The sequence below is a fragment of the Nothoprocta perdicaria genome, unplaced genomic scaffold (genome assembly GCF_003342845.1).
Source record: "Nothoprocta perdicaria isolate Ctin4 unplaced genomic scaffold, notPer1 scaffold_129, whole genome shotgun sequence".
Classification (NCBI taxonomy): domain Eukaryota; kingdom Metazoa; phylum Chordata; class Aves; order Tinamiformes; family Tinamidae; genus Nothoprocta; species Nothoprocta perdicaria.
This window is the reverse complement of record NW_020454416.1, coordinates 986,322-999,001: the sequence shown is the minus strand read 5'-3', so window position 1 is coordinate 999,001 and position 12,680 is coordinate 986,322. Positions and strand designations below refer to the sequence as shown.

At 46.1% G+C, this 12,680-nt stretch overlaps 2 protein-coding genes across 2 annotated transcripts in view; one reads left to right on the top strand and one right to left on the bottom strand.

Moving 5' to 3' along the window:
* LOC112942489 (cytosolic phospholipase A2 beta-like) overlaps window positions 1–1,649 on the top strand; it is a 29,314-nt gene extending 27,665 nt beyond the window's left edge. The window contains exon 21 of the mRNA XM_026033438.1: window positions 1,383–1,649. Within this exon, the coding sequence (XP_025889223.1) occupies window positions 1,383–1,627 (245 nt within the window). The 3' untranslated portion in view covers window positions 1,628–1,649. The remainder of the gene's footprint in view (window positions 1–1,382) is intronic.
* A 6,992-nt stretch (window positions 1,650–8,641) lies between these two features.
* The window catches only part of SPTBN5 (spectrin beta, non-erythrocytic 5), an 87,629-nt gene continuing 83,590 nt past the window's right edge, over window positions 8,642–12,680 (bottom strand). The window contains exons 63-69 of the mRNA XM_026033413.1: window positions 12,099–12,185; window positions 11,562–11,653; window positions 11,310–11,395; window positions 10,709–10,832; window positions 10,063–10,184; window positions 9,002–9,047; window positions 8,642–8,648 (exon numbers count right to left, since the gene is read on the bottom strand). Coding sequence (XP_025889198.1) covers window positions 8,642–8,648; window positions 9,002–9,047; window positions 10,063–10,184; window positions 10,709–10,832; window positions 11,310–11,395; window positions 11,562–11,653; window positions 12,099–12,185 — 564 coding nt within the window. The remainder of the gene's footprint in view (window positions 8,649–9,001; window positions 9,048–10,062; window positions 10,185–10,708; window positions 10,833–11,309; window positions 11,396–11,561; window positions 11,654–12,098; window positions 12,186–12,680) is intronic.

Genomic DNA, 12,680 nt, shown 5'->3' with positions numbered 1-12,680 from the left:
GAGGTGCCCTGCAGAGGGGCCTAGGCCTGTTGGGGAGAGCTGGAGGGAGTGCAGATGCCAAGGAGCAGTCACGTAAGGCTGCTCAGCAGGGGCTAGCAGGTAAACAGGTTAAAAATCACCCTGAATGAAGGCTGGATGAGCTCATGCAGAGCACAGCAGCTGCAGCAGCTTCTCAGTGCTCCAGGCCCAAGTGTTTGAGCTGTGACACTCACCTGCGTGTGTCGGGGTGATTCATCCATCAAGCTGACAGCCAGCAGCTCGTGTGGGTGGCTGGGGGAGGAGAGCCCTTGGGAATTTTTGTGGTTTTAAGATGAGCAATGGAACTTTTCGTCTCATTTCTTTCTTTCTTTCTTTTTTTTTTTAAATGCTTTTAATTATTTAAATTCTAGAAAAGAGAAAGAATCAGCATTCCAGGTGCACATTTACATTGCAGCTAACAGCATTGCTTTGTGTGCTTGAGACAGCTGCATGGATGTGGGCAGCACTGTGTTTGTGTGGTTTAAGGTTATATGGTTCTCCTAATCCTAAGAGGCTTGATGAAACAAAACTTGGATCTTTGTCATATGGCCACTGTAGTAGCACCCTGGGCCCAACACCTTGAGGTCATGCTGCCAAGAAACCACTAGATTAGACTAAACCCTGCTGTGTCTCAAGGGTAGTTCATGTATCTTTTTTTTTTTTTTTTTTTTTTTGTGGTTCTTGTAGGCATTGTATATATCTCAATTTCTCAAATGCTGCCTGTTTGTTGCCCAGCTGCCAATCATCTAGCATTACACTTTTATTTTGGACACATTTAGTTCAAACTGTAAGAAGTTAGGTAAAAAGGAACATAAATAAGAGCTTGTTGACATGATTGACCCTTGGAGGTAATTAAGGTCTGTTGCTACTTAGCAAAAATATTGACACACCAGGAAGCAGAGACTGGAATGGCAATTCTGCTTGGTTAGCATCACACGGACTCCTTGGATGTACTAGGTTGTCTCCTCACTCTGGCCAGCAGATATCCTGACCACCAGCTCAGGTCATGACTTTGGGAAAGTATTTCAGGGTTGTGGCTTCTCTGACCATCAACAGAGAAGGATCTGAGAAAGGATTTGAGAAGGGATACTCAGGAGTATAATGCCCAGGGATTACTGTCCGTAGTGGCATGAAAGGGAATCCTCAAGGATTTTCAGATCTGAATGTTAGCAGGGAGGGGAAGGGAAAGGTGACTAGGAATGGCTTTTTCAAGGCATGTGGGGAGGTCTGCCCTCTCAGGGAGCACAGTTTTCCTGCAGGCTGTTTTAAATTACTGATTCTGCTAACTAGATCAATCCTCTTTGACACTTGTGTTTTATTGTCTGTATTGAGCTCACCATGGTGGCTTTTCTCTTCCTCTGCAGGGGTAAAGCGCTGTCATACAGAGATGGAAGAGGGCAATGTAAATCTGGAGAACAACTGCTCTCCCTACTACCTCATCAGGCTAATCTACTCCTCTGAAAATTTTGATAAACTGGTCAACCTGTGCAAGTACAACATCCTCAACAACAAAGACCTGCTCCTTCAGGCAATCCGGAGTGCTGTGGAACGGAGGAGAAGTAGCAGGATTGGGAATCTACCCAGCTACTCTGCAGCCAGATATACCTAGGCTGGGTTTTTGCAGGAAATGGGAGAACCTGTACATTTCTTATCATTCCTTGTTCAAGTTCCTAGCTTTCAAAGGGCTTATTTAACCCCCTCCCCTCAGCCCCAGCCAGGTTGCCAGACCATGACTACATCACAGTGTGGTTTTATTTGTCAAGAAGCTGGGTCCTGATTAGCAGAGATCTTCCAGGAACTCCCTGGTATTTAAAAAAAAAATTGGTGATGGTGATAGTAGTAGTTTTTGGTATACCTCTGTTCCCTCCATACTGAGCCCGTTACCAGTGTCTTTTGGACAATTAATTCCAAAGCAAGTCCTGGCCATTTGCATTCAATCACGTCCAGATTTTCAGGACAGCCTGAGCAGCTCGATTTGCGTTGAATTGGTGGGCTCAGCTCTGAAGTGAGGCCAAAGTCATGAATATTCGTGAACGATGGCCAAGCTACAACATGGACAGTGACATTCGGACTGGCGAATCTCCCTTGCTGAATTAGAAATTACTCCTTTATTCCGCTGTTTGGCACAGAAATGCTGCTCTAGACTGCTGCTGAGGGGCAGTTACATTTCAAGGGAAGATGATGCGGGCTGCAGCGGGTGAGTACGGCTGTGCCGAGCGCTGGCACGAGGGAAACGTCTGCCTCACGCACGAGACATCACAGTGATTTATACCGGGTAGTGCCTTTATGAACTAACATATCAGAAGCCTGAAACAAGCTTTTGACAACTGAAAATCCAGGGGACTCATCATCTTAGGCACAGGTATATTTAATTTAATGACTGAGATATAGGCTAGGGATCCTTTCTTATATATTGGTACTGAATGTAAAATAACCACTCATGGAACACTGAGTATTCCATTTTTCGCAATCGGAAGATTTTTTTTTTTTCTCCCTTTACAGTCTTTTACCCTAACATCATAGGCAAGATATTTTTTAATAGGTGCTACACTAAAATAGTAGAACACAAATAATAAAAAAAGGAAATTCTTTTTCACACCTCTTTGCTGGAGAAGAATGTTCGGGGGAAAACGTTGCCTGGTTTTCATTTGCTTTGGAGTGCAATAAGAGACATTACTTTGAGCTCAGAGCTTGGAATATCCTTATAGTCCTTTGCTATTTTAAACAAAAAATGTTAGGGAAGGATGCTGAGCAATGTGAAACAGAGCTTCATCTGGTACAAACCAACAGAGCTCCACAGAAGTCAAAAATGCCTTGTTTTATAGCACTGAAGGATTTGGACTGGCACTGGGACCTCCAAGGAAAAGCTTACAAATTTTGTATGTACTGGAAATCTACTTGGCAACTGGAATTGGTTTTACTTGAACATTAAACAAAGAGAAATACAGGTCTGCCTTGTTGGTGTGTACAGATCATAGCCAAGGTCAGAAGAAGAATATTTAGAGAAAGCTGCAGTGCCTTAAGCCTGCATCCACTGTGGTGCCGAGCGCAGGGCGCTGCCCAAGGGGGCACCAGGCTGACATGTCACCTTGGGCAGCGCCCTGCGCTCGGCACCACAGCTCCTTGTGTCGCCAACGAGCAGGTAGGGACGGGCGAGGAGGGCCCACGCCTCACTTTGGGACACCCAGCTCCTCCCCGCCTCTCCCAGCGCCACGTTACTGCACACAAGGGCAGAACTGAGGGCGGTTGGGGCCGAGGTGCCTGTGGGAGGTCGGAGGAGGAGCTCCCTGTACCTCAAACCGGCTCTGCCCACACCGCTGAGCAGCGCGGCCTGGGGCTGGCCTCGCAAGCGAGAGGCAGGGGCTGCTCACGTCCCTTGAGCTGCGCCGGCCCTGGGTGCTACCCCTGCAGCCTTGAAAGACAATACCGATTTTTAACGTGTTTTTGCATTTCAAGGAGCCGGAATTACGTGAGGGCTGTGTCACTGCCTGTGTGTGTGGTTTTGGGTTGGGTTGGGTTGATTCTTTTGTCATTATGAAGCTGTGGAAATATGTTCTCGGCCTGGTGGGAGGACCTGAGGCCTATCCATGCAGCCCAAATCCCACAAAGCTGTGGATCACAGTTGTATGAAGAAATAGGGATAATCAGAAACTATCTGGTCTGCTCTTTGGTTCTGTTTTCTTTTGCAACACAAACAGAGTCTTAGTGATCACTGAACTACTGCAACATGGGGTGTTTGTTCTTCAAATGCTGAGCGTTTGTTCCTGTCTGGCCTTGTGCTGCCAAATGCCTGGTTGACTTGAAGCAATGACGAGCAAAGCAGATACTGTGACAAGAAGCTACTTCTGCGCATCTCGCTCGCGAGACGAGGCCCGTGGTGGGTTTCTGGGCAGGCCCGTGCTGCTCTCAGCGATTCCTGTCTGCTTAACTGCTGAAGGCAGAGTCACACGTGCAGAAAACACGTCCAAAATGCACCCCAGTCCCTGCTCCCAGATGGATATCTGTCCGGAAAACCCACACAAATGCAGAGCTCGCTATCTGCTGCCAAATGCAGAGGACACAAAAGCTTTTCTATCTCTTACTCACTCTTTATAGAAATAGCCTGCATCTTGTAACTGTTTGACAATAAAATCTTGAAAAAATAAAATATTGGATAAGGAGCACTGGAGCCATGGAAATCTTTTTATGCCTTAAATAGAGGATGACATTTACTGACTTGGGTCAGGTCATTACTGACTTGAGCAGTTTGTGGAACAGTTACAGGTTTCAGGACTGGGTGAACAAATCAGAGGTTCTGGCTCACAAATGCATTGAGAACCTTGTAAAAGTGGCCAAAATTGACCTTAGCAGCAACTAAACCGTTTCCTGTGGGCTGGCATAAGATAGGGCAGGAACGGAGCTGTACTGGGCCACAACCAAGAGACAAAACAATATTGCTGCCTGGTGATTTTGCTAAATGGGTGCAGAGGTCTTCCTTTCTCTGAAAGGAATCCTTTGTTATCCAGTTAATGGGAAGTGTGGAATACCAAGGATAATACCTTCCCCTTAGCCTTAGGAGCCACAGAAGTGACCAGCTTCTCATTATAGGCCTGCTATTGAAGAATTACATACATACACTGGAGGTTGCTGCAGAACATTGCAGATATAACTTCTTGATGCAGGTGGTTGATGAACCAACAAGGGGAGGGAGAGTGCTAGCCCTGATACTAAAAAAAAGAGATAGTCTAGTGGGAAATGTGAAGGTTGGGGACAGTCTTGGCTAAAGTGTCCATGAGATGTTGGAATTCACGATCCTGCATGGAGGAAGCTGGGCAAGAAGTAGGATTGCAACCCTGGACTTCAAGAGAGTTGACTTTGACCTCTTCAGGGAGCTCCTTGGAGGAATCCCCTAGGCCAGAGTCCTAGAAGGAAAGGTGGAGCAGGAGAGTTGGCTAATGTTCATACACCACTTTCTCCAAGCTCAGAATCAGTGCATTTCTATAAGAAAGAAATGTGGAATAAGGGCCAGGCTGCATGGAAGAATATAGGAACTTTGTTAGAGAATGCAGGGTTGCAAGAAGGAAGGCCAAAACCTGTTTGGAATTATGAGTTAGGAAGAGATGTCAGGGACAACAGGAAGAGCTTCTACAAATACAACATCAGCAGGAGAAAGACTAGGGAAAATGTTAGCCCGCTGCTGAATGGGGAGGGTGCCTTGGTGATGGAGGAGGCAGAGAGGGCAGAGTTACTAAATGCCTTCTGTGCTTCTGTCTTCACTGCTTAAGGCTGGCCCCCAAGAACTGCAGAGCCCGGATATGAGAGAGGCAACCAGGAGACAGGAAGACTTTCCACTGGTCAAGCAGGATTGGGTTAGGGATTATTTAGGCAAACTAGACACCTATAAATCTATGGGCTTGGATGGGATGCACCCAAGAGTGCTGAGGGAGCTGGTATGGGTTACTGCCCAGCCACTCTCCATCATCTTCACAAGGTCATGGAGAGCAGGGGAGTTGCTGGAGGACTGGAAGAAACTAATGTCACTCTGGTCTTCAGAAGGGCCAAGAGGGAGGAGCTGGGAAACTACCTGCTGGTCAGCCTCACCTCCGTCCCCAGAAAGGTGATGGAGCAGCTCATCCTAGAGAACATCTCTAGGCACGTGAAGGAAAAGAAGGCAATCAAGAATAGTCAGCACAGATTTACTGAGGGGAAGTCATGTTTGATGAACCTGATAGCCTTCTGCTATGGGATGACTGGCTGGAGAGACGATGGGAGAGCTGCGGATGTTGTCCACCTTGACTTCAGCAAGGTTTTCGACACCATCTCCCATAACATCCTCATGGGGAAATCTCAGGAAGTATGGGTTAGATGAGTGGACAGTGAGGTGGATTGAGAACTGACTGTATGGCAGAGCTCAGAGGGTGGTGATAAATGGGGCCGAGTCCAGTTGGAGGCCTGTGGCCAGTGGTGTCCTGCAAGGGTCAGTACTGGGCCCGGTGCTGTTCAACCTGTTCATCAATGACTCAGATGAGGGCACAGAGGGCACCCTGAGCAAGTTTGCAGGCGATACCAAGCTGGCACTCCTGAGTGCTGTGCCGCCATTCAGAAGGACCTGGAGAGGTTGAAGAGTTGGGCAGAGAGGAAACTCATGAGGTTCAAGAATGGCAAATGCAAGGTCTTGCGCCTGGTGAGGAACAACCACCAGGACAGATTAGAGGTTGACCTGCTGGAGAGCAGCTCCACAGAGAGGGACCTGGGAGTCCTGGTTGACACCAAGTTAACCATGAGGCAGCAGGGCCCTGGTGGCCAAGAAGGCCAATGGGATCCTGGCCTGCATCAGGAGGAGTGTTGCCAGCAGGTCAAGGGAGGGGATCCTGCCCCTCTCCTCAGCACTGGTGAGGCTGCACCTGGAGTACTGTGTGCAGTTCTGGGCACCCCAGTATAAGAGGGACGTGGAGCTTCTAGAGTGGGTCCAGGGGGGAGTGACAAAGATGATTAAGGGACTGGAACATCTCTCGTATCAGGAGAGACTGAGTTGGGCCTGTTTAGACTGGAGGAGACTGAGAAGACATCTGATCAATAGATGTAAGTACCTGAGGAGGCAATGTAAGGATGAAGGGGCCAAGCTCTTCTCAGTGGTGGCCAGTGACAAGACAAGGGGCAATGGGTGCAAGTGGAAACACAGGCAGTTCCATCTCCATGTGAGGAAGAACTTTTTTCCTGTGAGGGTGACAGAGCCCTGGAACAGGCTGCCCAGGGAGGCTGTGGTGTCTCCTTCTCTAGAGATCTTCCAAAGCTGCTTGGATGCCACGTGCTCTTGGTGTCCCTGCTGGAGCAAGGGAGTTGGACTAGGTCATCTCTAGAGGTCCCTTCCAACCTTAACCATTCTGTGAGTCTGTGACAATGCTCTGTGACTACTTCTCTTAATGTTAATGCCTATCTCTTTGGTTCAGGCATCAAAAACCACACTTCCAACAGCTACTAGAGCTTCTACAGTACCTTAGAGCCTGTGAGAAGCAAAGGCTTGTGCACCTGCAGCGTACTGGGGAGGACGTGGACCTTGAAATGTAACTTGTTGGGAAGGGTTACATGGATGGGGTCCCCCCTGGGGAGCATACGGCCCATAAGGCTTCTGCTTTACAAGTTAGAACTGGTAAAAAAGTAAAGATTGAGCAATCCAGAGGTGATAGCAGCAGGCCATGAGGTCTTTCCTATTAGGAAAAATACCAGGAGACCTGCACCAGGACACAAAGTGCTGCACAGGCTGCACCTATAATTTACCAGTGGGTGGGTGTGGATGCTTAGAAACCCAAGCATTAATTTGCTCTTCTATTAACATTTGCAATAAAGCACTAGCTGCCTACATGAAACAACGCCAGGTTTCCCACTGGTACATGAGAAAGAGTTGTTTCCCTCTTTATTTCCCCAGGAAACTGGTGACTGCAATACCAGTGAAAATACTGCAGAAACTGCCGTGAACACCTTAGCACCGGGTGTCTGCAAGCGTGCCTTCAGCTTAGGTGTCAGAGCCCATAGAGGTCATCAATCAGGTCCTTTTTTTATTATTGAAAAGGATTTACAGTGGAGCAGCAGAAAGTGCATTGGTCCATTGGCAGGTGCAGAAAGGCAGGTTTACACTCAATAATTTACTCCCATGGTGTTCTGCATTTCTAATGGCTGAATCACTTTTGACAGGTTAAAGGTCTTCCCTGAGAGAATCTGGCAAGCCCTGAAGAGTTCATTTTATTAGGAAATTACTGCCCTCTTATTTGCCTTCTTCCCAGGCCTGACGCTCAGGCGGCTGCCAAATGTTTTTTTGTCAGATGATGAGTGAGGATTGTGCTGTTCTCCAGTGTTTTGCAGGCAGAGCTCTCACACAGAAGCTCTGCACAGACGAGGCAACGCGTCCTTACATGAGCATCTCCACGTAAAACAGGGCATGAAAATATTGTGAGGGGAGACAAAGCATGGAGTGCACTCGTCTTTCATCCCTGGAGATTTGGGATCGAGGTGCAGTTATTCTTAGCCACATCTCATCCCAGACCACAGAAACTTGATTTGGCAAGAACCATGATCCCTGAGAGTGATGTATACACCCAACAGCATCTAATTCCTTTCATTCCAAAAAACATTCTCTAACAATTTTGAGACTGAAGTCCTTCCTACGCTAGCAGCTCTGGCCACCTGCATTGTGACTGTTCAGTTCCTGAAAATGATGACAACTCTTTTCTTCCATTGTGATTATATAATCAGACCTTTCTCTCCATATGTACTTTTTTTTGACTTGTCATCTTGCTTCCAAGGCAACAACGTGTTGTGAAGGGAAAGAGATCATATTACCCAGAAAATATCTCCAAGCTGAGCTCTTATTCCACAGTAAAGAACATTTCAAAATATTTTTTTCCTTCTTTTTGCATCTCCTCCTTTCCATCAGGCTGTAGATCTTATTTCATTGTGGTCAGTGGTAGAACCAGTCCTTGTCTTCACACTGGGCTGTTCCATTTTAGCATCTGAAAAGGAAAGAGTAATAGAGCACTGCTGTTGGGATGGAGAACTGGGAACACGAGCTTCTCCTCCCACCTGCACACGGGTGCACATGAGCGTGGGCGTGCAGGCCTCGTGTAGGTGCAACTGTGAGAACCCTGCGCTACCACCTACGAAGAATTATGGTGGCTAGGAGGTAAAGTGACTGGTAAAGGCTAATCTTAAGAGATTTTTTTAGGGAAGACAAGAAAAAAAGACCTGGTGAACTACGGATGGGACCAACAACCTTGCCTCAGGCCCCAGAAAGATCCTGCAACAAATTGTCTTGCACTCCATTTGCAAGCCCACGAAGGAAGGAAATAATCATCAGAAATACCCAGCATGGATTTACCGAGGGGAAACCTTGCTTGAACTATCTGAGTGCCCTCTAAGGTGAAATGCCCGGCCCCTACCTGGCAGACAAAGACTCCTCCTGCTGGGGGTCACTTGCCTTCAACGGAGCTGCTGCTGCTGCTGCTGCTGCTGCTGCTGCTGCTGCTGCTGCATCGCGCTGCGACTTGCGGCATGTGCTGCGGGGAGAAAAAGCTGGTCATCTTGGTGTGCACCTGAAACACTCTTTGGCTGCAGAAGTTTAAGAGCAAAGACAGCTAAGAGTGTAATGAGAAGAGATGAGACTTTGTAGAGATAACATACTAGAGGATGTGATTTTTTGCCCATATCCCTCATGTTCCCCCAAAGACCATCTCATACACTTGCTACTCAATCCAGCCTCCTAGTAGGTTCATGTTAATACAAAAATCAACCTAGTTTTTAAGCTTTCCCAAAGGTATGGTCAGGTTTGTAGACGTCCTATTTGGCATCCTGCTTTTTCTCTCCCTTTACACTGAGAGACTGATTGTTTATATGTGATTTTATTTTGCAGTCCATTAAAAATTAGTAACTTCTTTTTCCTGGTAACTTGATCCAGAAAGAATTGGCAAATAGTTATGAAATAGCTAACCAACCTATTGTAAAAATGAAAGATTATAGGGGCTACAAAACACTATAGGAATTATATAATAAATGTACTCTAAGTGACCTGTGCTTCTGTGGTGTACGGACTGAACAATGCTCTTCTTTTGAGTCTTATCTGTAGATATTGGCAAAGCTCCCTGCAGGGAGCTGCTGCTCAGGCACAGTTTGCACTTTGCTCTCTGCTCAGTGCTCTCCATTTCCACCCCATAGAGCCACTTCACTTGAGCTGTCTGGCTCAGAGGTCCACGTGGAGCAGATACACTCGTACATCCTAGGTGATGGGATGAATTTAATTTAATCATTTTCTTGGAACTTATTTTAATTACCTATTACCATACTTAGAGGCATTACTACTTTTAAACACAGCTGCCTCTGGTGCACTGTTATGCTACAGTGCCTCCATCAAGTTCCAAGAAAGTGATTTAATTAAAATATATCAATACATTTCCAAAGGGCTGGGTTAAGAATGTAGTAGTGAAGGCTGTGATGTTCACTGGGGCAAATGCCATTTCTATCTTCCTGCTTCTAGCAGAGAGAGAGGCAGTTTTTTTTTTTTTTTTTTTAAATTACCACTTTGTTCTGGTCTCAATGTGGTGATGGACGCTCGTGTTACTTCAGTCCCATCTTCCTTAAAATCTCTGGAAAATTCTGCAGGCTCTTTCTCTGGTTTGATTTTGAAGGAAGGTGTTCTCCTATCAACAACAAGCATCACCATAAACTCAGGGATAACCTGAATGAACTTAAGCCTCTATGTTTATGCAAGAGCTTTGTTAGCCATCTAACTCAGCAGCAAAAACCCACCTGGCAGATGGACCAGGATTTCACATAGTGGTCTGTAAGATTCCTACAGATCCCAAACGCACACAAGAGGATTTTACACATGGTCCAAATTTCCTGACAGGCTCAGTAGTTATATGTTCAATGCCTGTGTTTGTGTAACATTTTTGCGGCCTGAGAGACACCATACGTATCCCTGTGTGTCCCATTTTAAGTCAACAGCCACAGACAGGACACGGTTGACTTCAGTGAGGTCCCACAGGTGAAAACTGGCCATAGCCCATCATAAATGACGACTGTGGAGTGAAGCTGGGTGCTACTCAAGAATACCATGTTCTGCTAGGTTAGTGACAGAGGACTGGGGCTTTCTGACCTGTGGAAAAGGTGACTGCTACCTAAATACAAACATCAGCCCATCCTTGACGCACAGAGACCTTACCTCAAGAGAGAGCTTTTGCTCGTTAGTCTTTCAGCAGAGTCTCTTTCTGGAAAGTCCCACACTCTTTTCTGAGGAGTCTCTGTATTTGGAACAGAAGGCTGCACCTTTGGCCTGTTACTGTGTCCTGCAGAGTGTCAGACAACAACAAAAACTTTCTCAGGTAGAGTAAGAGGCAGTCTAGCGTTTCTGGGTCCACCAAAAAATTTGTCCCACCATCAGTTATGTTTGTGGCCTGGCATCATTTTGGGTATCACAGCAGGCCACTGCGTACTGAGGTGTCCAGAATGAGAGCTAGATTTGGAGAAGAGCTGCTGGCCAAGAACTAAAGCAGCCCTTGATTAAAAGGATGGAAACAGCCCATGGGCAGGGCCCCTCCCTGGCAATAACTTGGTGCCAGACACAGTGTAATTGAGAAGCTGCTTTTCAAGCCTCCCTGAATACCCTCCTGCCAGGTCATTACGTGGCAACGTGACTCATGGACTGCTGTCTAACACAAACAAAAGGGACAGCTCAGGAAAGACTAGAAAATTTCCTTGTCTTCCCTTTCTACACCACCACTTGCTAACAACACAGCTCATCTTTGAAGCAAGTGAGAACCTACCTATATTATTCTGCAGTGACTGCAGCCAGTCCTCCATCAGCATCTGAGAAGGTGCTGCAAAGAAATACTCTGCTCCATCTCTCAGCCTATAAACAGGGACAGGAGAGAGGCATTCCAGTTAGTCTCACCTTACACCTCCCAGTCCTTAGCACTGCAGGAGATTTCAGCTATGACTCTTAGCAACAGCCTGGGATTACTGCAAGTAAATGCAATCATGTAGACTTGCTCTGTAGGTTTCTCTATATGGCTTACCTTAACATGAAGGCGTTCTCTTTCCTGATATACTTCATCAGCCTCTCACATGTGGCGCCAGCAATGTTGAGAGAGAGGAGTGTGGATTCCTTCTGAGGAGGAGGAAATTAGAGCAGAATGTTTTCTGTGTCCTTCTCCTAGCATTCAATCCCATTCCAACTTGCAGACTGACTACTCACCCACACTGCCTTTTTCTGCTTCTAAAAGTACTACGAGGGTCACTGACCAGGAAGGAACTATTCAAAAGGCACAGAGCAAAGGAACAGCAGAGTATTGCACTCTATCTCAAAAATAATTCTTGACTAAGATACTTCTTTTAAAGAATAGCTTCAAAAAAACCTCTGAAAGCTTTTTTTTTTTCAGTTTTATGGTTGGTGTCTATGGAACAACTGTTGGATCTGACCCCACTAACATTTGAAGGGTTACTAATTATCTCTAGTCCCAAACAAAACCAAGGTAAATCTTTTTAAAATTCTATTTTAAATAGGGAAACACAGAATGATTATTGGAAAGATTCAAAAAGAAAAAAGAAATTACCTTAGAGGCTTCTTTTTCATCATCATAGAAATCAAGTTTGAGACCATCAAGTTTTACATAGAAAAATTTCCAAGACCTTGAGCCTGGCTATATGAACAGAAACAATGATAAAAATCCAATTAATAGATATATATTTAATTATACCTTTAATTTAATTCTGTGTGCAGCTTCCATACTGAGCCAGGAGCTGCCCAGATGATAAATCACAGAAGCTCATGATTTTCTCCTAGAAAAACAGAGCCTGCTGTAGTTAATGGGGAGGTGATTCAGCCAAGGGACCTTTGTGAGGCAGGACAACAAGTGACATAACATGGCACAAGCAAGCTCTGCATTGGGTTGTGATCAGCAGCATCTTCGGGAGAGGATGGATTTTCAAAGCTGTGCCTATTTCTGGCCACTGAAATCCCCGCTTTACTTCTCCAGCTGCTAGAACACTGTCCCATGCTTGTTCGTCATATTCTAGTTTTGGTCCATATGTGGCTTCATTCTAATGTGGCTGCTGAAATCTTCACTTCCTAAGCTATCCCCTGCAGCTGTAAAAGGTTAACCTTGTGTCATGGGATCCTTGAAATGGAAAAAGAA